General features: G+C 42.4%; 1 protein-coding gene across 24 annotated transcripts in view; it reads right to left on the bottom strand.

The window, feature by feature from the left end:
• BAZ2B (bromodomain adjacent to zinc finger domain 2B) overlaps nt 1–27400 on the bottom strand; it is a 270525-nt gene that overhangs the window by 58645 nt on the left and 184480 nt on the right. For 17 of the 24 annotated variants that reach the window (XM_072121914.1, XM_072121912.1, XM_072121913.1 and 14 more), the window contains 6 exons: nt 16283–16462; nt 9515–9673; nt 9003–9187; nt 8093–8281; nt 5231–5623; nt 155–767 (listed from right to left, as the gene is read on the bottom strand). In XM_072121914.1, the coding sequence (XP_071978015.1) occupies nt 155–767; nt 5231–5623; nt 8093–8281; nt 9003–9187; nt 9515–9673; nt 16283–16462 (1719 nt within the window). The remainder of the gene's footprint in view (nt 1–154; nt 768–5230; nt 5624–8092; nt 8282–9002; nt 9188–9514; nt 9674–16282; nt 16463–27400) is intronic. The other 7 variants (XM_072121918.1, XM_072121928.1, XM_072121929.1 and 4 more) reach the window with 2 other exon arrangements.

Raw genomic sequence — 27400 nt, 5'->3', positions numbered from 1 at the left:
GTTGGCATAAATTTGGGGAACACGTAAGAAAGTATGGGGCAGGATCATATTAAACCAAAATTTGCTTGCCGTCGGTTGCCATTGAGATGCTTAGGGCTCATAAGGCTGTGTGTATAACCAGCAATACAATGCCCAATATAAGCGAGTCACAAACCAGACTGACTGTCAGAATCATCGTCTTCATCATCTTCATCCTCCTCTTCGTCATCTTCATCGTCGTCCTCGTCGTCGTCTTCTTCATTAGAGTCCTCGGAGTCCTTGCTGCTGGGGATATCAGAGTCCGTTCCTCGAAACTTATCTAGTAAAGACTTTGCAGCGTTTCCATGATGGGGAGGTTTTATTGCTGGTGAGTTATTGTCCAGAGATTTCTCCTTACAAAGATTGTGTAATAAAGGGGATCCGCTCGGCCCCAGGACCGATTTGCCCGATGAATTCTTTTTCACACAGGAACTCAGATTGATTGGAGTGGAAAACTGTGCGCTGGTGGAAACTGCTATATTATCGCTTAGTTTATGTTCCCGCTTAGATTTGGTGGTGAGTGCCAGGGGGGCTTCCTGGATAACACAAGGGATGACTCCATTTGGCTGGTGATTTCCCAATAGAGCGGTTGTTAAGAAGGGATTGGAGTGATTATTCTCTAACGATTTCTGTTGGTGACTGATGGATTTGGGACTGGATACTGGCGGGGACACCATTGTCTTTTTCTGGTGCTTGGAGCCGTCTTGTGGCTTGTGTAGTTGTGCAGGGAATGTCTGTTTGTGGTGATCCTGTATGTCAAGAGAGAAAAATATATGTAAAGACCATGAGATTGACAAACATCACTCTACGACTCTGGACAAAGTCATATTTAGTAATATTAATTATATCGACCCACATGTTAGAACAGTACATAGATCATGAGATATCCAGTATTAATACTGTGGCATATAAGTGGTACATCCAATCAAAGGCCTAAGCGGTCAAACGCCTTCCATCCGTAGTCAACAATGAGGCCATTTTTTATAGTGATCATGTAAATCACACAATTCAAACACACGCTTATCCGACCCACCACCCTATTTCAAATCTTAGACTCAATGCCACAATAGCCATGGGTGGATCTTTACTGGACCTCCTGTTCTGGGCACCACCGTATCTATAGGAAATAAAGTTTAGATATGGTCACCCTACCCCCATGTTCCAAATTTTCCAGCCAGGGGTAGAGGTAGGTTGATTGGGTTTAAGGCGTTAGGAAAGAGCAGTAGTTGAATACTAGAAAAAGATTCAAGTCTTACAAATACAACCAACCATTGGGTTGATGTGGCTCTTGCTGTACATGATGAACATGCAAGACTAGCGGGGAGCACTGGAGATGAAGTGGTGACTAATTTTACAGTTGAGTAAGGTTGTTTTTTTAAAATTTCATATGATTTTTTGGTCTTTGAAAGTTTTCTAAACTATTGGACAACACATTTAACATGGTTACCATCCACCATGTGTCATGTACAATATTGTTATTTTCTCATAAGGCTGAGAGACCTTTGGGTCCTATACAGGGACAGCGCATACCTGGGCAAGTGTCGGGGCCCAAAGCTGCTGGGGGGCCCACATAAGGTTGTACATATGAAATCCATAGGCGTATCTAATGAATCCATAGTGGGTGAGGGAGGCTTTATATAAAATAAACATGAGAGGGCTTTATGCAAAATAACCATGAGGGTATGATAAACTAGGGAATATTTTAGGGAACAGGAGACTGTTTTAGTCTCTGAATTTCTAATGCCGCCAGAAGAATTCACTGCAAAGGGGCCCACTGAGGCTCTGTCGCCCAGGGGCCTACTGAAACCTGGAGCCGACCTCGGTCCTACAGACAGCTGGACCTACATAATTACTAGAATAAACGTATCCATCCCCATATATTCTGCATCCTGGTAAAAATTCTGGTGTAATTATCGAAACAATCGATTACTTTAAATATCCTGAAACAATCTCAGTTAGGAAGACCCCTTCAGATAGTATGAGGAAATTGTGTGTGTTTCAAAACCAAATATCATCCCCCCCCCCCCGACATGTTATCCATCTTAGATGAATGACTCCTCACGATGAATATAGTGACTCTTAATTCCCAGGCCGCTTGTGGGACATGATTGCACTTAGCTTGGACGAGCCTCCTCACCGATTCTGACAGCGCTGAAGAGGCCAGGCTTGGTTAGGGCTAACACACAAAATGTCTCCCGTGGGGTAATTTGAGGTAACACCATGTCCAATTCAGTTTATCTCTTACAATGTTTGAATAGATGATTTTCTCAAGAGTCATTATCTGTAGAGATTATTGTGATGATTTATGAGAGTGTCAGGCCCATGAAGGCAATACAGCCATTTCCTCAGCAAATAATTCCCATTTTGAGAGAAGTTGCAGCAAGCCGCTCCTGGAGCATGGTGTCAGCACAGGAACAGCATGGTAATAGGAGGCCGGTAATGAGGTAGCTTTCTGCTTTATTGGCTCGGGACAAAGGGCAATCAGATAAAGTGCTCACTTCTCTCCGGCTTCATCCCCACGCGTTTGCAGACAGGGATGGTTATGTTCTTCAAGATGAACTCTGAGCTGAGACTTCAAAACATTCTTGTAATTCCAGGGGAAAAAAAAAAGTCCAATGTTCTCTTTTTAAGAATCTGAATAAACCCTTAGGAATTTGTATTGATTTCTCAAGACTGTTGCATGAGACAAACAATGACTTCATGCTAAGAAGACACAGATACCAACGTCTCAGGTTAAATATTGTCTTCTCCGGGGCCTGACTAAGCCAGGAATGTGCAACAGCCGTGTCATGATCACAGGACGTTCACCTACTACAAGACAAGGCTTTTCTAAGGCCTAGTTATAATACTTACACCAAATTACAAGCTGAATTCAGCTGGGAACTTACATAAGGTTTTATCAGCATCTTCCTACTTCTTAAGAGTCACTTAAAAAATGAGGATTGTCTTCTGAGAAGTTCTGTGCCAAACTCCTTCTCCCATTAAGACCAATGAGTGTCTGCCAGTTCCTGGTCATCTTTCTACGAGAGGCAATACCCGAATGCCACTGAAAAAACTAAATGGCATGGCCTATACTCTCAGGAATATAGAATTCCAAAATGTATGGCACGTCTGTTAAAATCCTGAATCCTGATTTTAGGCTCAAACTCAATTAAAGATTGAGAAATTGAGCCTAACAATGCATTACTCTGATAGATGATAGATTACCCATGTACACGTTGAAGAATATTTCCGCATGGAAAATGACATTAGCTGTCAATAAGGAATGAGTTCAGGAGTGTGAAATAAGGTCTGAATGAGTTAGGAAGTTGATCGGGGGGGGGGGGGGGGGTCTGAATGACTTTAGGAGTCTGACCTGGGGTTGAAATGAGATAATATTAGGAGTCTGTATTAGGTTAGATCTGGGGTCTAAGTTAGTTTAGGAGTCTAACATGGGGTCTAAATGAGTTTAGGTGTCTGATTTAGGGTTTGGATGAGTTTAGGAGTCTAATCTATGGTCTGAATGGGTTTAGGAGCCTGATCTAGAGTCTGAATAAGCGTAGGAGCCAGATAGGAGTCTGTATTAGGTTAGAAGTCTCATCTGGGGTCTGAGTTAGTTTAGGAGTCTGATATGAGGTCTAAATGAGTTTAGGAGCCTTACTTGGGGTCTGATTTGGGGTCTGAATAAGTTCAGGAGCCTGATTTGGGGTCTGAATAAGTTTAGAGGCCTGATCTGGGGTCTGAATAAGTTTAGAGGCCTGATCTGGGGTCTGAATAAGTTTAGAGGCCTGATCTGGGGTCTGAATAAGTTTAGAGGCCTGATCTGGGGTCTGAATTCGTTTAGGAGCCTGATCTGGGGTCTGAATGAGCTTCGGTGTCTAAAGAGAGGTCTGAATGGGTTTCGGAGCTTGATCTGGGGTCTGATTGAGCTTAAGAGTCTGATCTGGGGTGTGAATGAGGTTATGAGCCTGATATGAGGTTTGAATGAGTTTAGGAACCTGATCTGGAGTCTGATTGAACTTAGGAGCCTGATGTGACGTGTGATTGTGCTTAGGACTCTCATCTGGGGTCTGAATAATTTTAGGAGTCTGATCTGAGATCTGAATTAGTAAGTGGTCTGTGGCTTGATGAGATTAGAGTCTAACAATCTAATATTGGGTCCGATCTGAATTAATTTAGGATAAATCTGCAAGATGCATATTTATAAAAATTCATGGACTACCCAAAAAGACCTGCTTGGTTTATCTTTTATGACCACTGACTAATACATACAGAAATTTCTGCACTGAAAATATCAGAGATACCCATTTCCAGGATAAGAAGCTATTTTTCTATGCTCACCAAGTGTCCTGTTGTGAGACATTGAAGGGCACAGCAGGAGCCTCTGAGCTATTTTAAAGGGAGTGCGCGGTTATAGATATCTTGTGGCGCCGCTGCATTTTTAACATTTGTATTTTTAAGAGCTACAAAGAGAGAATACATACTTGAAATTTACATGTCATTTTATAGTTAAACATTGGTTAGAAATCCACAACGGGTCTTCAGGTAACACGTATTAGTATCGCTTACAAGTAGAACAGAGTAAATTCCAGCCTGTTAATCTAACCGTGACCCGATGTTCACCTTTTTGGGAGGATTTTTGAGTTTTGAGTTTTTGAGTTTCTCACATTTGGGACTATTATGCAAAATGCTGAATGCTTTACATAAGGTTCCCTTTTAGGTGCCCATACACTTTCTATAACTGTTGATTGAACAATCAGCTATTTATCCCTCCTTCCTATGAAGGACACTTTGGGGCACATTTACGTACCCGGTCCTGTCGCGATCCTGTGGTGCGTTCTCCGACGAGGATTCGGGTCTGCCGCGATGCACGAAGCTCGTGCGCCCAAATTCCTGCATCCGTCGCTTCTGTGCCGAGGTCCTCCGGAGTTCACCTTCTTCTTCCCGGTGCTTGTAAGTGCGCTTCTTGCGCCACATTTCTAAACGTTAAATCCTGCGCGTTGCCCGAATCCGTCAGGTTGTCCGTTGGCCCTCCCCTCGATTTCTGCCATGTCCAAAATCCGATCGCGTGCGCCAAGATCCCGGGGCAATTCGGCGCGAAACGGAAATCGTCGGGAAACCCGACGAAAATGCGCTCCGCAGACCCTTAGTAAATAAGCCCCATTGTATTAATTGCTTGTCTGCTTTAAGATACAAATTTATAGTAATGTTAAAAAGAAATGACGCTTCCTACCCTTTTAATTCTCAGGTCGCTGGGTTGTGGCATGGGTTCTTCCGAGGTATTTTTGTTCCCTGGTTTGAGTCCATCAGATAATGGGGCTCCAAGCTTCAAGCTGGTATCCTTACTGGATTGATTAAGCAAACTAGAGGGTTTGGTAGTAGAGACCAGTCCTGTACATTGTATTACACTTGTGTGTTTGTTCACAGCCTCCTCCTTGGCCTGAGAGCTTTGGAATATAAAAGGAAGATGCTGGGACAAAACCTGAGGATGTTTTTGCTGGGACTGGAATGGTGAGCGGCTCTGGGAGTCGGGAACAAGAGGTAACTGCTGGTGTACACGTTTTTCCGGCAACTTCTCCGCTTGGTTTCCATCTGTTTTCAGGTCAGGGATGTTATGAATTAGCACCTAAAAATAAATAAAGGAAATGTCATATTTCTTAAGAAATAGCGACACCAATCCACAGCTGTGCTCCTTCCACCGGCCTCCGGGTTGGTTCCTGTACAAACAGCAGTAAATGAAACATTCCTGTATTTATGTTATAGGAAAGAAATAGAGTTTTAGGAGGATTCAACACTTTTGCCCAAAAATAAGAATCATGTGTGGGCAAGTGATTTCCCAAATGTTACAAAGCTGTGTGGTTTTGACTTTGGCTTTTGGTTTTTGTAATGGGTTACCAGACTTGATCATAACAAATAAAATAATAAAATTCATGTATTTTGGAACTATATGATATGGTACATTTGCGCAGATTTAGGGCACATGAGCAACTGGCTGCTCTGTTTTTTTTTTTCTGGGGCATAATGAGGTCCCATCATTGAGACCCCCACGATCAGCATGTTAGTCCTCTGAATAAGGGGCTTATTTGGTGTGACTAGACAACCCCTTTAAGAGTTCAGGGAACACCACAGGACATTCCTATATTCCTTAATGTCGAGAAGACAACTGATTTATAATAGATATCTCATGTCCGCAGTCCAACTCCTGTAAAACCCTGCGTTTAATACAATATCACTGGAAGTCTTGTCTGGAGGGGAAAGGTTGTGTTACATGGGATTCAACCTTATGTTATAAATGGCTCTCCTCAATCTGCTCTTGTTAATAAAGGAGGGTCCTTAAAGGGAGAGACCCATCAGAATTTGGAACCCCAGGGAGATCAGTACATTAGTTGTCTTACTCCTGGCACCACTGCAAAAAAATATTTTGCTTGGGGAAGCCATGGAAAATGGGAAAATGTAGAATGATATTGACCATTGTTATAATACTTGGCCAACTTGTTCTGAGCCCTTCCTAGTTATTAGAGGCGGGTCCCGAGCAGGTGACCTAACCCTCTCCAGATATAACCTAAATGGACCAGGGTTTTCTTCAGAAACAATTCCTTTAAAGTTCACCCGATCATTTGGGATATTATATAACAAATTAATTCTAGATTAGAAGTTTTCTAGATTCAATTTACTGTATGGGAGCAGATTAGATACAGCGAAAGGTCAAGTGCTCCGAAATACTTACTCTATTTAAAGTGCACCAAATAATGACTTATTAATATTAATTTACAAGGCATTTTCTTTAAATGACTTTGTCAGCTTGAACTCCATCCGCAGACCTGGATTAAGAAGTTAACTAACAAATGGTAGTGAATTGATTAAGCGATTGGGGCCAGCCGCGGACCATTATCAAGGTAATTTGCTAAATTCAATATTGATTTGCTTGCTAATGGACCAGCAGACAAGAGACAGTACCAGCGTTTAACTTCATATATTGCCTTCTGGACGCTATGATTGGCGGCTGATAATTTACGCTACACATCACTTGGATTACTGAAACAAATGGTAATGTCTTTATGTGTCTATTTGGTATAAAGTTTACTCGCGCGGTCATAAATCAGTAGCTGCTGCAAAGGATTTAAAGACGATCTTGGAGCAGAACCGGTGACTTGAAGGAATTTGCTATAGTACATGTGAAGATATTTAATACAATAGACAACATATTGTCATATGCCCTAGTAGGGGTGATTTTCGACACACTCGGTGCTCTTCTCAATATAATACAGACCTGTCCAGTCATTGCCTTTGGGATGTGCCACCTGAATCCTCATTTTCCCGCAGTAGGCCAATGCCTTTGGTACTTCAAGCATAAACAACTATTTTGGGAAACACCTGCGGAAGATCAGTCCAAGCATTCCTGGCTAGTATGAGCAGACCATACGTTTGCATTTGAGTTCAGGGTTCGGCTGTGCGACAAGGACATGATGCCGGATCGGCAAGTTGACGCCATTTGCAACTTGGACATATTGAGGGAATCAGCAAATTGACAACCCCCAGCAACTAACCATTGCTATAATTGGCCAGGTGAGATTATTTGCCAGATTGGCTGTTCAATCACCATCCAGCAATATGTCCAGGTCGTGTGGCTGAACCCGAACCATGACGTTTGGTCTGCTCATTTCGTTGTTCATTCCCAAGATAATCTAGAAGTTATGATCGATCTTCTTTCTAGTGGTCTTAGCAGTAGTGAGTCAGAGCTAGATGCTTCCTGTAGCCATACACCCAGAAAAGGACTGGCCCACCAGGGTACCAGATCCTCCGGTGGGCCCATGGTCTAATCCAATAATAAGCCCCAGAAGTGCAGTTAAAAGTTACAAAGGGTAGAGGGTGGGCCCAGAGCATGATTTTCTCTGGTGGGCCCAAGGAGCCTCAGTCCGAAGCTGCATACATCCGACATAAACTAATGAGGTCTAACCCAAGTGAGTTGTTTTTTATGTATGAAGCAAGACATGAGAGAGTGTCATTATCACACTGTTCTCAGACAGGCCTGATCACTAGCCAAATTTCAGATCAAATAGCAAAGTAGAATCGGAAAAGATAGTTCATTATGTACCTTGCTCTTGTTTTTATTTTGTGCTTCACTCTCAGATTCGGAGTCATCATCATCGCTCTCTTCCATGCTTTGTTCCTCTTCCTCTAAGTCATCAGAGTCACTGCTACTGGCTCCATCACTTGATGTATCGGATGAAGAACCGGAGTCGCTGGAGCTAGAACTTTCCACAGTTTTTTTCCTTTGTTTTTGCTTCAAAAACAATAAAAAAGATAGATTTATCTTAATACTTTAATACTTCCAGATGATATTAGTGAAATATCTAAGGGATAGGAGTCTGACTTCCTTGGTTAACACAGGGTTAGGTTACCCTCACACGGACGTTTATTTTGGCCATGTACTAGCCATTGTTTCTACGGCTAGCAGATGTCCCTGGTCTTTTCTATGGGCTCATGTTTCCACAGCTCCGGTTGAGAGCTGACTGCCCATGCCGAAAAACTCAGATCAGGTCCTATTCCTGCCCGCGCAATCACGGCAATGACTGTTGGGCCATAAACCAGGCACCATGGGATCATTGTTTGTCGACCATGTCCTACACACCTTGGTGGTTACTAAAAGAGTCAAAAAGGAAAACATCCATTCTTAATTGTCCCTTACTCAAATGATGCTGTGAGTACAAGACAATTGACCCCCATTTTTCATCACAGGTCGCTATTATGTAGTAGTTTCATTTTAGTATTTTTATGACCTGGCACCCACTAATAAAACAAGTGCATCCAAAGAAACTTGAAAATCATTGGTAATTGTGGACATTTTCAAAGAAAAAAAAACCCTTACACCTTTATAAAAAGTGACTATGTTAGGACTATTTCCATCTTTTCCTTACGGTATTCGTCCACTGGGGTGACTTATGTCATAAGCTCTTATATAAAAATATACAATTTTTATACCCCCCCCTAAGATTATTCCATACCTTATCTTTATTCTTTTCACTTCTGCCATCTGATTTGCCTTGTTCCTGGCTACTTGCACGGTTTCCCGCCCCGGAGCTTGCACTCTTCGCTTGTCCCGGACTGTTAGTAGTAGTGGTTGATAACACAGAGGTGCAGTTGCTAGTCACTAGTGTAGGGCTACCTCCATTAATAGATCCATTCACACCTGTTGGTAAAAAAATAAAGCTACTGTACAAAAAAAAAACATAAAAAAAAAGACCAGACACGACACAAAAGAACAAACAAATATACCAAGTACAATTCTACATTGTAAGAAATAAATGAAATGTACTCAAGACAAACACTAATTACATCTGTATAGACTAACTAATAACTGTAATTAGCATGCTAACGAGTGACTGATAAAACAGCGAGAACTGTAATTATAATGAATGTTTATTTCACTAAACCCCCCAAATTGTTAATCAGGTTCAATAATTTACACAGAATCCCCATCCGACTAAGACACATGCAGTGCTCACGCCATACATACCCTTCTCGCTTCCTGAACGGTTATTTTTCCCAGGGCCTCGTAGATGAAAGGAGGAGTCGTGATTCTGGGATGGGGGTGTAAATATGGGTGGGATTCCAAGCAATGGGGGGAAGAAAGCAGCGCGGGTGTGCGGATCTGTCGCTCTCCACCATTCTGCAACTCGAAAAAAAAAAGGGAACGCTTTTAAATTATTTATACATTATATTATACATTAGACAAGGACATCATCACCAGCGGAGACAAAGCTTCTTCACTATAAGAACTGTTAATCTGTGGAATAGCTGAGCTCAGGAACTGGTCACAGCAGGGAGTGGAGAGAGTTTCAAAAGTTTCATTGATAGTTATGTTATAATAAAGGGGCATAACTATAGCGGTAGCAGCTTTTGCCGCTGCTATGGGGCCCGGAGTGTCAGGGGGCCCAGGTGCTGACAGTGGCTCCCCCTCTCTACACATCACCATCCTCCTGCATTCTTTTACTAGAAAGCAGAACAGAACCTGTTTTCTTTGGTGCCCTGGGTAATTAGAGGATACACAGTCTCCACAGAGCACTTTCAGAAGCTGTTTAGTACATATATCCACGTTTTGATTGAATTGCATTTTTAAACACACTTCAAGAGCATTGCGGAGGAGTAACTGCCAAAGGTGGATACTTTACACCTAAATATTTGTGTTTGGGAACTAAAACGTGTATTTTGTCAGCTAAACATGCATTTTTTTTTTTACTTTGGGTTTTTGGCTAGTCCCTGAACATTTAGCACTAGACACAAGTGAGTTTGAGCGGTACTCCTCCCTGATGCGCTTAAATTGTGATCTTGTCTCTAAGATATGTTTGGTTTTTTTAAAACACGTTTATTCAACAAGAAAATAGGGCACATACAGGCGTCATAAAGCATGTACAGTACTTACAATTACAACTTATGTGCCGTATAACAGAACTTCAAGGAGGACAAAGCCAAAGAAGGATATAGAGTCAGGGGGGAGTCACACCACCTACCCCATTCCTTTGTAAATTTCTTAGGGTGCTGCCTATGTAGGAAGACTATCCTCTCATATGGAACAACACCATTAACCATGGACTTACATTGGGAGCATCTGGGGGGGTCGCAGATCCATCCACGTGAGTGCCAGCCCCTTACGGGCCATGAACAGCGCGGAGGAAGAATCTTTTTTGATGTGCCCGTAGTTCCTGGTTCAATAGTCCAAATAACCAGACTGCGGGTGTGCGAAATCAACCAGGGACTCCAACATATAAGATAATGGGGCTTATTTACTATGGGTCCTGCGGCCACATTTCCCGCAGGTTTTCCGACATTTCGGGGATTGTGCCGCCGGGACAGGGATTTAGAAAGGGTATTGTGCACGAGATCGGATTTTGCCGTTTCGGCGGCAGCTTTCATGCGACACAAATCGGAGGGCGTGCCATCGGATGATCCGACTGACTCGGACAAACCGCAGCATTTAACTTTAAATTTGTGACGCAAGATCAAGCACTTACATGCACCAGGAAGAAGAAGGTGAACTCCAGCGGACCTGATCGGGGAAGCCACACATGCAGGATATTGGACACACGATCTTCTTAAATCGTGACAGATGTGCATTCCGGTCGGACAATGCACTTTCGGGGATCGTGCAGGACAGGTTAGTAAATGTGCCCCAATATATCACCTCTTTCCAAAATGTTTGGAGAAGTGGACAGGCCCAGATCATGTGCCAAAAGGAAGCGGGGATGTGAAGCTACATCTATGGCAACTAGGGGAAGGAATGCAGCCCATTTGTGTAGCCGTATCGGCGTTAAGTAGCACTGGTGGATTATATAAAGCTGAATACGTTTGTTGTTAATGGAGAGTGATACATGCGGCTCAAGCAGCCCTAAGATATGTTTAAATTAATGATATGAGAGTATATATAAATGGGGCATTGGAGTTTCCAGCTGAAAGTTGATAAGAAGCTACTGCCAATATGGTGGCTCTTGGACCATCATAGTTTTAGAGTAGACAACTGTCATCTCACTCTACTTGTGACCGAACTTTGGTGGTGAGGATTCTAATGGAAGGAACCCTTACCACTCCGATACTTGTAAGAGAGGAATACTCATTGTAAAGATCAACACCTCAGAGAGAATTGGTCCATGTTAGTTACCTAATGCAAACCATTTTCCATTGAGCCAAGTTTTGGCCAAACTATTTCTAGTCACAACAAACCATGGATAGTCCTCCATGGGTCCTTCATGGGTTCTGTACTCGTTTTCTTCTTTCTACCAAAGCCTGGTATGATTTGCCCTCTGAAACTCCTCAGGTGACTCCCCTGACCAGTGATATTCCCTGGCCTTTTATGATTTTTTGGAACCAAATCTAAAGAACTTGAGACTTCCATCTACTATTCTGTTGAAAATTATGACCCATTACTTTATCTGAGTGAGGACTGAAAGAGGGGCAAGTAAGAGAATTCACATGAAGCGGCTGTGATGACTTGGCATGTTTTATTTTATTATTACATCAAAGTAAGTTTCCTGCTGATATTCCAGGACTGGATGCATCATAACGGCATGTGATTTGTGACACTCTAATAGAGCCGGAGTGCTTTTCTATGCAGAATGTGGACAGAGAGATCACAATTTCCATAATAATTTTTTTTCTTCCTGCTAAAATAGGCTGGCAATGACTGCTGATCAGGGCTTGGTTATTAGACGAGACGCCTCTGAGGCTTTCTGTACATATAAAGGAGGATAACGGTATAGCACATAGATTCAGCCACTGTGTAAAGCCTATTAGAACGCGGCTGTAGATTACAGTATATGGAATGGCTCCCTAAAGGGTAGTATATACTCAATGATTTCAAATGTCTTTGGAGAACCGCGGTAACAAGTACCATTCATTTCCTCCAAAGAAGACGAAATAAGTAGCAACAACAGCTGGAGATTTGATAGCTTCAGAGATTGTATGTGGAAAACCTCTGGGGTGCCCACGGCACAACATAATATGCCCTCCGAGGTAGAACAACATCTCCGTGTATAACTAAACTTTCTTATATAACTTATCAAACTAAAATAAGCTGTCTCGGAGGAAGCTAGAAAAAAAAGACTTCTCCTGGGTAACCGATACTAGCGTATTCATGCTCTTTACAGCCACTGAGACACCGTCTTATTCTACATCGGGAAGATATTTCCTTGACGTGTCCTTTGATGTAGGATGTACATTCCCAAATTACGGAGTAAATAATTTCTCTCTCTTGTGCCCTTTGGAAAACCATCACTTCAATTCAAAGCAGAGCTTTTTGGCCTAAAATCTACAAAATAGAACTACAAAAACTGGGGTTATTCAGCTTAGAAAAAAGACAGGTGGAGATCTCATTGCAATTTATTAATACTTGAATCGGCAGTACAGGGAGCTGGGATCTTTTCAATTAACTTTTTGTACCTAGCTCTGTGGCCAAGACAAGGGGACAATCCTGTACACTTAAGGGAAAGGTGGTTCAACCATCTTTGTAGACAGGGGGAATCCTCTATGCTGAGTGGTTCTACCACCACTGTAAACAGGAAGCATCCTCTACACCTAGAGGAGAGGTGGTTCTACCATCACCATAGACAGGGGGCATCCTCTACACCTAGAGGAAAGGAGGTTCTACCATCACCATAGACAGGGGGCATCCTCTACACCTAGAGGAGAGGCAGCTCTACCACCACAATAGACAGGGGGCATCCTCTACACCTAGAGGAAAGGAGGTTCTACCATCACCATAGACAGGGGGCATCCTCTACACCTAGAGAGGAGGAGGTTCTACCATCACCATAGACAGGGGACATCCTTTACACCTAGAGGAGAGGAGGTTCTACCATCACCATAGACAGGGGGCATCCTCTACACCTGGAGGAGAGGAGGTTCTACCATCACCATAGACAGGAGGCATCCTTTACACCTAGAGGAGAGGAGGTTCTACCATCACCATAGACAGGGGACATCCTCTACACCTAGAGGAGAGGAGGTTCTACCATCACCATAGACAGGGGACATCCTCTACACCTAAAGGAAATGTAGATCTACCATCATCATAGACAGGGACATCCTTTACACCTAGAGGAGAGGCGGTTCTACCATCACCATAGACAGGGGGCATCCTCTACACCTAGAGGAAATGTAGATCTACCATCACCATAGACAGGGGGCATCCTCTACACCTAGAGGAAATGTAGATCTACCATCACCATAGACAGGGGGCATCCTCTACACCTAGAGGAAATGTAGATCTACCATCACCATAGACAGGGGGCATCCTCTACACCTAGAGGAAATGTAGATCTACCATCACCATAGACAGGGGGCATCCTCTACACCTAGAGGAAAGGAAGTTCTACCATCACCATAGACAGGGGGCATCCTCTACACCTGGAGGAGAGGAGGTTCTACCATCACCATAGACAGGAGGCATCCTTTACACCTAGAGGAGAGGAGGTTCTACCATCACCATAGACAGGGGACATCCTCTACACCTAAAGGAAATGTAGATCTACCATCATCATAGACAGGGACATCCTTTACACCTAGAGGAGAGGCGGTTCTACCATCACCATAGACAGGGGGAATCCTCTACACCTAGAGGAAATGTAGATCTACCATCACCATAGACAGGGGGCATCCTCTACACCTAGAGGAAATGTAGATCTACCATCACCATAGACAGGGGGCATGCTCTACACCTAGAGGAGAGGCAGATATACCATCACCATAGAGAGGGGCATCCTCTACACCTAGAAAAGAGGCAAGTCTACCATCATCATAGACAGGGAGCATCCTCTACACCTAGAGGAGAGGTGGTTCTACCATCACCATAGATAGAGGGCATCCTCTACACCTAGAGGAGAGGAGGTTCTACCATCACTATAGACAGGGGGCATCCTCTACACCTAGAGGAAATGTAGATCTACCATCATCATAGACATGAGGCATCCTCTACACCTAGAGGGGAGGAGGTTCTACCATCACCATAGACAGGGGGCATCCTCTACACCTAGAGGAGAGGCGGTTCTACCATCACCATAGACAGGGGGCATCCTCTACACCTAGAGGGGAGGAGGTTCTACCATTACCATAGACAGGGGGCATCCTCTTCCCCTAGAGGAGAGATGGTTCTACCATCACCGTAGACAGGAGGCATCCTCTACACCTAGAGGAGAGGAGGTTCTACCATCACCATAGACAGGGGGCATCCTCTACACCTAGAGGAGAGGAGGTTCTACCATCACCGTAGACAGGGGGCATCCTCTACACCTAGAGGAGAGGAGGTTCTACCATCACCGTAGACAGGGGGCATCCTCTACACCTAGAGGAGAGGCAGTTCTACCATCACCATTGTTGTACGAATATAAAAAAGCTGAGGTAACCTATAGGAACTGTATCGTAGACTACTAACACATCACTAAGAAATAATAGGTACTGATACCTATGTGTGTTTGTATATTTTTATTGTTCGTGGAGGCTCCTCTTTCCTGTAACACGGAACAGCAATTGGTCAGGTTGCATTTCTTGTACATGTAAAAGTCTCTGAGGCAGGGAGGTTATTGGCATGCTAAAAGAGCATGGAGGACAAGGATGAGGAAAACGAGCAGCGGGAACACAACAGGTTTATGTCTGACTGCCTCCTGGTGACTGGCATCGCTCTGTAGGCGCTCATTGAAAATCAGAACTGCAGAAGCTGAAAGCATCGCATCCTACTGTCATTTCAATTCCTAGGTCTGCAGTTTAACAAAGGGTAAGGACACACTTTATAGGTTTTTTAATGCAGTATTTGAAGCCAAAACCAGGTGTGGATCGAAAAAACATAAGACCATATAAAGGGCACATTGGATGGAAGTTATAACAACTGGGACCCTTTTCTATTCCAGATCTGACCTGGCATAGAATTTCGCTATAGCCAGTGCAATATTATGGCAAAAGCGATAGTAAATTCTCCAAGCCAGGGCATCCACGACTTGATAACTCCCCACCCCTTTACACCTCCTCATCACCACCCTCCTGCATGGAAGTGACGTAGGGAAAAAAAGTCATAATTCCTTGCTGTGGGCCAGGAATTGTGACTTTTTCACTGCTTGTAATGCCAGAGAACTGTTGTTCAAGCCATGGTTAATGTCCTCCCTTTGTCTTTCGAACTTCACTGAAAAACTTGCCAGTTGTCCTGAGCTTTTGTAGATATACCTGTATCTCCCTTTATGAACCACACTGGATCTTTACATTAAAACTGCAAAGACCTGGTCATGTACAGGTGGCTTTTGAATTCTTTCAAAGCTTTACCAATCTGTTTAGCCCAAAATGGATCCATAGAAACCCCATTCTTCTAATTGAGGCTCAAAGAATCTCTGGGCAGCTGGAATCCTGCAAGGTATGAATTTTCCACTGCATGAAATAGCCAACTGTACCAAATTTGTCGGAACAGTCCCTAATTCATGGACACAGTTTTTAGTGGTCTATAAGTCGAGGGGAGGGGGATAGGGGGTGGTGAGTCCATTTTTCTATTCATAAATTTTGTGAGTTTCCCATGGATAGCTCATAAATGGTGCTTTGACCCCTAAAAACTCGAGACTTGGAGACCCGTTTCTTGCTACCAGCAGAGCATAGACCAGGAGAAGCTAGCTGGAGTAGTTGCTCTAAAGGATCTCCTTTAGCAATAAATAGAAATAACTTGTATTTTTGTCTTCTCCTTGATTTAGTTCCACATTTTAGAAGTAAATTCTCTATACATGAGCAGGATCTGCAGAGGTTTTGAAGAAGTCTTTACCTGGGAAAGGTGCTAACTGGGGATGTGCTGCTAAGGCTGTGGGTGCACCGAGCGTTCCCAAACCACCAAATTCGGAATGTCCTGAGCTGGCTGCGTGCAGGCCGAAAACTGGGTGGCTGATCATTGGAAAGGCACTGGACAGATTGAATGCTTGATCTCCAGAAGCTCTGAACAAGTGTCCTAGGAAAGAAGAGAAAATAAATCATGCGTTAATAAATATAATTTTACATAAATATACAAACTTTAGCCTTCAATCTACAGCCCTCCCAACTGGAGAAAATTTCCCATATTTATACAGAGATGATGTCAGGTCATAAAAATTGAAAAATTACATTTATGTTTGTTTGTATTTCCCATTATAAAATCTTTCCACCAATCACCTTCAACCTTCTTGGAGGAAGTTGAAATCAGCTTCTCATTTTCTCTACAGCGGCCACTACAGGTGAAATGTGGAATTACTGAAATGCTATGTATCCACTGCGACAAAACCTGTCCATATATTGTGCATTCTAATTTTATTTCTCACCAAGTAGATTTAGTTTTCACCAATACGGACAGTAAACTGCAGGATGCTTTCATTGGACATACAGAATTAGAAAATAGGTATACATTGCTTAAAGAAAACAGCGATGTAATCTGCAGATTTAATAGGATTAAACATTCATCGTCTTGAACGCTCGCCAAGTGTGCTGAGGTTATAGTTTATTATATAATATGCCAGATAAGCATGCTGGGAATTGAAGCTCATTGTCTAAAATGCTAAAGTAAAATGCTTGCCTGGCACGCTGAAAGGAGTAGGTTAGCTGATGAAGAAGAGCTGTAGGCTACTGATATTTCATTTTCTATTCCATATGCAATTTTAAGGAAACAAATGAATTCCCTGCTCTTGTGGGATTATGATAAAATCTCATGGTGACCTACAAACAGAGAGTAGCCAAATGGAACTTGTAGTTCCACTAGGTCCCTTAAAGCTACAGGGCTGAATGTTATACTGTGGTCCACCAACTATATATACATGTGAATTGTAGCTTTTCTTTATTATTTACAAATATATATGTGTGTGTGTGTATACACATCAGGACGGATACCACCAGTGCCAAACACAACTTCATAATGGGGTTTGTCTGGTTATTGTAGCATTTTTCGATTATGATTGAAACACGTAAGATCCAAACTGAGTCTTCGATGCCGTCTAAAAAAACGTAAGCATGGCGATATAGAATGATATCATACCGTGATAGTGAACCTTTACCAAGACCAAGTACCCAAACTGCAACCCAAAACCCATTTATTCTTTTTTTCACCAATACCATTGAAACAAGGAGGGGAAATTCGGATTATCATTGTACTTTACCTCCAGGGAAGAATAGTCGGGCCTGGAGCAGGAGTTCCAGGGATAAGCCGACCCTGTCCGCACCTTCTCACTCCTCCCACAGTCCCCGGCAGCTCAGGATGTGGCACTGAACACGGGATATCTTAGGCCTGCAGAAGGATCCCTTCAGTCTTGTCTGGCAAAGTCTGTGTTGGGGCAGCGGCTTGTGTGTAGTGATGAGCAGACCCCAGCATTGCAAACTAGTACTTCAGTCACCAGTTCAGCTCCCCCCTTCCCCACCGCCATTTAATACCTGCAATTGGTGCTGGCACCAATCAGGGGTGTTAACTATTTAAACGTCGGCACCACATGCACCCTGCAATTTTGCAGAGGATCATCGCTCCCCGGTGAAAGTCACAGGGAACGACGATCCTCTGCAAAATGCGCACATATACCCCCGGCCTTTTAAATGCCACCAGTGCCATTTGAAGTAATGTCTGTGATCCTTACCCAAACCCAAACATCATTTTGGCATGGCCAAAATTCAACGGGTTCATTAATCCCTTTGTGTGCCCTCATTTAGGTCTCTGAATGCCATCTCGGGCATCTATGCCATATATTTACCACTAGTGCTATATAGGATCTTCAGGCAGTCCCCTACTTAAGGACACTCAACTTACAGACCACCCCTAGTTAAAGACAGACCCGTCTGCCCACTGTGAGCTCGCTATATGCTTTACTTTAGTCCCAGACTGCAATGATCATCTGTAAAATGTCTGTAATTAAGCTTTATCAATAATCCTTAGTCCTATTGTAGCTAAAAAATTTTAAACTACAATTGTCACTGGGGCAAAAAAATTTTTGTCTGGAACTACAATTACAAGATATACAGTTTCAACTTACACACAAATTCAACTTAAGAACTGCCTGTATATAAATTAGTTACAATATCAAGGTTCTATAGTCTGTTTGTCTAAGACCTAGAATCCCTGAGATTTAGTGGTGGCAACTGCAACGTCTAACGCCCTGTCCCGTATACACATATAGTAGGTGACCCCATAAGTGTCATCCACAACACACTCACAGCCCGAGTACCCCCATAAGATCCAAACTAATAGAAATGGAATAGATTTTATTAGGTTCTTCCTTCCTCCGGATTGTAGAAAATGGTCATTTTATCAGAACAAACCACGGATAATTAGTACTTTCCCCCCAAAATACATACTCTGTACCCCAAATCTCTTCCTGCAGGCTCTTGAGCCCTCTTACAGAATCTGTTACCAGGCCCCCACCTCCCATGTAGCATCTCCGAAAAAGCCCGAAGAGAAAAAAAAAATCCATTTTATTCCCTTTTTCTTGCTTGTCCTCTTCTGTTAATTTCACGGCAGCTTTTATGGCATGTCTAGACAGAGGTCTTTGCATAGGCTGAATCCTTACAAAACAACAACACTAATTATACCATGGACTCTTAATACTTCTGTCCATCTGCCCACGTTGCAGAGCATTACAGATAATGCTAGTTATACATTTATGGTGACAAAGAAAATACCTACTTAACTTTCATAGCAATTAGCTTTCATCTTCGCTGTATTCCTGTAGAGCTCTTCTCCTGCTATAATTTATAGTTTGCAAAACAGATAAAACATCCCCAGGAAATGGAACAATAAGACAGAACGGCACAAACACGGCTTCAGCAAGACGCTCCACTGCCAGAGCTGAATATTCTGCAGATATAATAAAGCGCCTGGATTTGTCATATGGAATATGATCCCGGGAAAACCTGCAAAATGGCGCTAAACAGTGCGAATTCTGCTATGAGACTGTTGTATCGCAGTCCACATTATAAATTGGGCAGTGGTTGGTGAACCTCTTAGACAGCGAGTGCCCAAACTACAATCAAAACCCACTTATTTAGTGTAAAGTGCCAACATGGCAATTTATGCAGTAGCTTATTTGTAACTGCTCTGCCTCAGCTTTAAATCGTATAAGCGCACTGAGGGCGCCAATACGTTAAAAGAAAGAAGGGAAATATCCCCCAGTCTCAGGCAGCCGCGAATGTGTTGTGGTTGGGAGTCCTGTCTGATCAACTCTGTGCTGAGGCCAGGGCCGGCACCAGCACTAGGCATACTTGGGCAATTGCCAGGGGTCAGAGCTGCAGGGGGGCCCCACATAAAGCTGTACATAAGGAATCCATGGATGTGACAGGGGCTATGAGGAGGCTGTTTGGGATGATAAGCTAGGGAATAGTTTAGGGAACAGGAGACTGTTTGTTTTAGTTTCTGAATATTTAATGCCGCCATATGAGTTCAATGCAAAAGGGCCCACTGAGGCTCTGTTGCCCAGGGGCCTACTGAAACCTGGACCCGACCATGGCAGAAGCAATGGCATGAGTGCCCACAGAGAGGTCTCTGAGTGCCGCCTCCGGCACCTATGCCATAGGTTCTTCACCACTGATCTATAGTGTCATTTATAGTATATGACAAGATGATGATAATCGTAGAAAACAGGGCGTAACTACAGTGGTAGCATCCATAGCAGCTGCTATGGGGCCCACAGTGTCAGGAGGCCCCATCATCCAACCTGATACACTAAAGAATGGAGGATGTGCACCATTATTTAGATATTACACATTTACACATATTACACATTACACATTACAACAACACTATTTATACCATATTACACAGTATAATGTGTATATAACATGTATGTGATAAATATATGTTGTATCTGTGATGTGTCTATGCTGTATGTGTATACGGTGTATGGTGTGTGTATATACTGCATGTGTATAAATGCAGTATATGTGTGGACCGGTCTTATACCGTGAGTAGCTCCTTAAGGGGCAATCTGTGCACTACGAATAACTGTTTTCTTGTGTATAAATGTGTGGTTGTAACTTGCATGTTTGAGTATACAAATACGTATATTTTTTAAGAGGGAAAGGGGTCCCATCCAGATATCTGCAATGTGGCCCTGCCTCTCTCTAGCCCCTAGTAGAAAATGTATTATTGTAAAGATGTATTTGCATAGATGTAGAAAAGTGATGTTTGAAATGGTGGTTATGTGCTTGTTTGGCCAAAAAACGATTCCTTCTGATCAGCTGTGTGTCCTCAGATAGGGAAAAGGGGTGAGCTACTGCCTGATAACTCCCATAGGATTGGAAATGCTAAAATCCAATTTTCTCAATCGACCCTTGGAGAAGAGTTAGCCTACTCTTATACACTAGCCTCATTATAATCAGGAGGTATGTTATTTGAAGGGGTCATCCACTTTCAGCAAATAATTGCTCTTGGTTGTGTAATGAAAAGTTATACAATTTTCCAATATACTTTCTGTATTAATTCCTCATGGTTTTCTAGATTGTTGACATTCAACAGGAAGCTTCATTGTTTACTTCCTGTGGATAGAAACCAATCCCTGGTCATGTGATGTCACACATGTGCACAGCTCGTTATATCACAGAGAGGAATCGAGTAATCAGAACCTTCCTACAAAATGACAGCAAGCAGAGATCTAGAAAACAATGAGGAATTGATACAGAAAGTATTTTGGAAAACCGTGTAACTTTTCATTGCACAAACAATATCAATTATTTGCTGAAAATGGATAACCCTTTTACCAAATGTGTTACAGAGCATTTTGTGGTATTCCAGCTGTGGTAAACCAAGCAATGTACAGAAGAAAAAATTTAAAGGGATCCTGTCAGTTCCCCAGTGACCTATAACCTAAAGATTTGGCTTTCCAGGAGACATTTACAGCATCATAAGAATCCCTGTTGCAAGAAAATCTATGACCTGTATACAGATTAATCTCAAATTTTATTATGTGTAAATGATGCACTATGATTGGTGCACTATGGGCGTGGCCTTGAGGTCCAGTGCACCCTCTGTAGTCCAGTTTCACAAGAAATGCAGATTTCACTGGCAATCATGGCCATCATTGGATGGTGAACCCATAAGGACGAGTTGATGAGACGTCGATGGTGAAGAGACGATGAACTGGACCTTAGACAAGGTGCCTGGGGATGCTTATTTGACATAAATGAAAATAAAGATTTCTCTGCATTTAGGGCACATATTTTCTCAGGAGGGGTATGCTTACAATACAAAATGTTTCAACTACACAACAATGGGGCTCATTTACTAAGGGGCCGAATCGCCGGGTTTCCCGAATATTACCATTTTGCACCGTTTTTCCCTGAATTGCCCCGGGTTTTTGGCGCACGCAATCGGATTGTGTTGCATCGGCGCCGGCTTGCATGCGCCTGGAAATCAGGGGGCGTGGCCGTCGGAAAACCCAACGGATTCGGAAAAAGTGCGGTATTTAAAAATGAATTTGTGTTGCTTGACATGCACTTACATGCACCGGGAAGAAGAAAGTGAACTCAGGTGGACCTCGGCGCAGCAGCGACGCCTGCTGGATATCAGGCGCACGACCTTAGTGAATCTCAGCAGTCCCGAATCCTCGTCGGAGAACGTGCCGCTGGATCGCGACTGGAGCGGGTAAATGTGCCCCAGTATGTTTAGTTTATATGTGACCTATGAGCTGTCAGAATCCCTTTAAATCTAAGCTATATGCATATAAATAGGCGAGTGAGTGGAAGGACAGGAGTAAAGCAGTCTTAGGTTTCTGCATTTCCAAGTGGTGGATAAGTGTCTATTAATTACCTTACTCTCTAATCTACTAAGGCTTCGCTTGCGTAGTCCTTGACACTGACTTCACATCATACTGCACAATACATACTTTTTCCCACTTCACAACATGAGATGCACTTCAACTTTACTACAAGGCTGAAGCAATATATACAATTCTATTTACATTGTTTATAGTTGAATTTAACCTATCATTACAGATATTATTATATAGTACATTTACACATTCAGAATAGCGCCCTCTGCTGTTTCGATTGAACTGCCTTTGTGTGTCCTCCTCAGTGAATGTGCAGAGGGGGATATGTAGTCTACAAGAGGATCGCTGGTGTGGTCATCCAGTGGAAGTGAGAAGAATGAAATTACATTTTCTCAGCATCTTCTCTGACAAGTAGAGCAGAAACTTTAGATTCAAAAGTAATGGACTCACCACATCTTAATACGTTACATAAGCAGCGGAGAGTACTGAGCATGTGCGCTATACTAACATTATTCTTGTAATATCTAGGGATACAATCACTTTAATGAGTGTAAATACAAAAAAATGACTAATTATAGGGCCAGATTTAACTATAAACAATATCCATTAATTTTACCCTTGTAACATCTGTATAAAGGCGAGTACAATTTCTCCCTCCGAGATGTAATGATCCTCTACAAATCCTCTAATTATAATAGGGACATGTAACAAACACCTGAAGCTTTAGAGCTATAAAAAACCTTTGATTCAGCTTGGTCTCTGACGTAATGTATGAAGTATTATACAGGTGAAGAATGAAAGAGAACCTTGTTTTGCAACTTCCTAGTTTCACGTGAAATACAGAACTTTGGTTGAAGCCGAGCGATTATACACCAAGTTATTCTTCTCACAGAGGTGGGGCCATGTACACACCCAGAGCACTTCCTTACCTAGATGAAAAAAACTGCTTCCTAATTTCATTGCCACCATATGAAAGCCTGAGCTTGTGTAAGGATGGCAATTTCCATGATGTCCTTTGCATAAAACAGGTAAAGTGACTGGAGCTTATTCACCACTTCTGAGACATATTCACACTGCAGGATATGACTAACCCAGGATCATGCTATAATTGGAGATGACTGGTTATATATAATAATTCTTTCAGGGGAATATTTGCCTAAAAATAATTTTTTTTTTCACTCTCATATAGTAGATGGTCTCAAAAACTAATCATTAAGCCCCCAAAAGAAGATTCTACAGAGGACAACTACTTGGATCAGGAGCCTCAAACCTAGTGACATGTTCTCTGCAAGTCAAAAACTTTTGTTCTGAAATGTTACTGGCCGTTCTACGTCAACCGCTTACTGGATGGAAATTCCAAAAGTTTTTTAAAAATTTTTGATGAATCATATTCAGCTTCCAGAAATCTGATGGTGTATGTGGAATTAAAAAAAAAAAAGAAATAAAAAAATCAACATATTATTTATTTTATAATTTTTAACATAGATTCCTGGAGTGAAGGGTTTGATAGATTACTGCCATAGAGTTAGTACTTTTAAATGTGATTGGTGAATAAAATAGTCCAAACATGACCCAATGATATACCGTTCTAATGCGGCTCTACCCAGACAATGGAAATGACTCCTTGCTCCCTCCTTGATACAATTTATCGACCTCCTCTGTCTATTAATGCAGGTGGAAGAACTGATTGTTAATTAACATAACAATTACTTACCAACCTTTCACTACCTGATGTACTTGGAAGTCCTTCAGACATGATCCTAACTTTGTTATATCCATCTACTCTTTATACTTTACTCTATTCCCCCCTCATATTGTCTATTCTTCTCCACTTTTTAACTAAGAACATCTTAGTTTGCCAACTTTTCACCTGTGGTCATATTCGTGGACAATCCATCTCATGTTGGGAAAACCCAAAACACTGTAGATACGTGTATTTTGCTGCTTGGTTAAGCCAACATTGACCTAATGTGACATGTGGTTGGTCTTGATTTGAGAGCCTCCCCAACAACACCAAAAATTTGTAAAGAAAACTAAAAGGTTGGTCATACAAGTCTTCTTATTGTTATAATTTCAATGCTTAGGTCTATGACACTTACTACTGGCCGATACGAGAAGTTCCACCCTGTAATGTCCCAAATATGCTATGATTTTTGAGGAACGTCCTTGGGTGATCTAAAAACAAGAATAAACTTAAAATAACCTTTCTCTGGTGCTCTGATATAGGTGCATTTCCCGTCACCGTTGGTTTCTGTTGGTCTACAGAGGCTCAGAGCTGACATCACAACCTAAGCGTCAACCCACTACAACCTAATACAGGTAAAGGTGTTGTAAGAACGTAGGCAGCAAAAAGCAGATCTGCAGGCCATTGTCTGAAATTTATGTGTCTTCTGTAAGTCTGCTCACCCACCAATCACCCCAATACAGACAGTCCAGGCTGCAAATTTTGGTAGGAATAGAACCTGTGTAAGGATGGCTTACGGCTCTGTGGGTATGCACTATGTCACCACTGAGCCTCTGTACACCAACAGAGACCAGCACTGATGGAAGATGGCCAGTCCTTAAAATCATAGCCAGTCCTTAAAAAAAATGTAGACCTAGACAACACCTTTAAATGCAACTCAGTGATTTCAGTGGAGCCATAATATCTCATGCTTCATTTCTCCTACAGTGACCTTCTATGATTACATTGCTTCTGGGTTGGCTCCAGGTTATAGTAGGCCCCTTGGGCGAAAGAGACTCAGTGGGCCCCTTTGCACTCACATGGTAGCATTCAAAATTCAGAAACTAAACAGTCTCCTGTCCTAAAGTATTCCCAAGTTCACAATCCCAAACAGCTCCCTCATAGTTATTTTATATAAATCCCCCTCACACCCTAGAGATTCATTCGATACAGCTCCCTCTCCTCCATGGATTCCTTATGTACAGCCTTATGCGGGCCCCCCCAGCAGCTCTGGGCCCCAGCACTTGCCCAGGTATGCCCAGTGCTGGCGCCGGCCCTGCATTGGTTGTTCTTATTGCATAAAGTATCTAAAATAAGGTCCAGTAAACACTCGGGATCATCTCTCATGCAGATATCATCTAGATCCCAATCCTCCAAATGAATGAATTTACACATTGTGCTGTATTTTACATCATCCCCCCCCCCTCCCTGCGCTATCACAATTTGTCACAAATAAGTTGCCGGTTTGCTTTGATCTTTATGTGTACAGAATTTAAATGGCGTCATTAGTCATACGCGGATTCTTAATTAGCCGATATGCAGTCACTCGAAGGAGCTAAAGGACGAGAAAACATCAATTCTGAGAGAGGATACAAATGCCATGTAGCTTTAAAGGTGACTGCATCTGCTAAAAACACATGCAGGACCATTAAATGGTGTAAAGGAGGAAGAATTTCGAGGTCACTTTGTCTGCACTGGATGAAAGAATCTCTTCTTTGTCAACTCATAAATTATTTGTTGGTGTAAAGATGAATACGCTACAGTGAGCCAAGACGTGTACCAGAAAAGACATATCAGGTTTATCTGCGAATCCAGCTGAGGAAATCAGCTTTAGATCACAAAGCAATCACTCATTACTAGTCCAAAATGTCAATGTCTTACACAAAGCAGGACTGTCTGCAAAATGACTGCTCGTATAAACTGGTTATGTGCCCCTCCACTACAGGGTCAGACCGCTGAATTATTATTTCACTACTGGGGGGGTGGTCCACATGGGACAACCCCGTACGTAGCAATGCAGAGAATGAGACTTAAAGGGGTATTCCCCACTCCCAGCAAATTAATGTTATTGTTTTTATGATAAAAAGTTATACAATTTTCCAATATACTTTCAATATCAATTCCTCATGGCTTTCTAGATCTCTGCTTGTTGTCATTCTATAGAAAGCCTCTGGGCACGTTCACACATTCGGCTACCGTCGTGTTCATAATGCGATGCTAGCGCACAGGGGGTTATCCCGGGTTATCGATCGCATGCGTTTCCCGAGAGAAGCATATGCGACCGGCCCGAGACCCGTCCGCTGTGAACGCGACGCTAGCGGAACGTACTAAAGCGCCCTATATGTCCACATCCAGTCGAGGGAGATCTGACCATGGTCACACAGGTGCACGGCTTGTTATATCACACAGCTCTGATTACTCTCTGTGATACTAATGAGCCGTGCACCTGTGTGACCATGGTCAGATTTCTGTCCACTGGAAGTAAACATAAAAGCTTTCTATAGAAGGACAGCAAGCAGAGATCTAGAAAACCATGAGGAATTGATACTGAAAATATATTGGAAAATTGTATCACTTTTTATAATACAAACAATAACATTAATTTGCTGAAATGGGAATACAGGCGATCCCCTACTTAAGAACACCCGACTGACCCCTAGTTACAGACGGACCCCTCTGCCCACTGTGACATCTGGTGAAGCTCTCTGGATGTTACTATAATCCCAGACTGCAATGATCAGCTGTAAGGTGTCTATAAGGAAGTTTTATTGATAATCCTTGGTCCAATTCCAGCAAAAAATTTTGAAACTCCAATTGTCACTGGGGCAAAAAAAAATTATGTTTGGATCTACAATTATAAAATATACAGTTTCAACTTACATACAAATTCAACTTATGGAACCTATCTTGTACATAACCCGGGGACTGCCCTTATCCCTTTAATTCTTCCTCCACGCCTCTGATTATAGATTTCAGTTATATGTGATTTGCCTTGTGTATTTCCGTTTTTGTTCTGTCATTCTGCGACTACTCATATTACGAGTAAACACAGTTTTATTTAATCTCCAAGGACGTTTTCAGCGACAGACGTTGTATATGAAACATCACAGCATTTTATTGACATGTCATTAAACTACTCCAGCGGTAAACGGCGACACACAGGGAACTAATATGGGAAATACCAAAAGCAAAAAAACTTTCTGCGCCTCCGGAACGCTGTGGCTTTTATAAAGTGTTGCGAAAAGGAAAACGTAAGCGATTCTGTCCTGATGTTTTTATTTTTGCTTTCCATTCGAGGAAACCGGTTAGCCGCTCAGAGTATTTTTTTTATACTGACATGTGCAAAGTGCTTACTGATGTCAGCAGAAGTCCTTAATGGAAATAGCCATTAATATACATCCTCCCTGCAGAGGAAGAACAGCATAAATTCACTTAGTGTCACTGAGGAAGC

This window comes from Engystomops pustulosus, chromosome 8, assembly GCF_040894005.1.
Source record: "Engystomops pustulosus chromosome 8, aEngPut4.maternal, whole genome shotgun sequence".
In the NCBI taxonomy this organism is placed as follows: Eukaryota; Metazoa; Chordata; class Amphibia; order Anura; family Leptodactylidae; genus Engystomops; species Engystomops pustulosus.
Note: the sequence above shows the minus strand (reverse complement) of the source record. Positions and strands in the feature narration are given on the sequence as shown.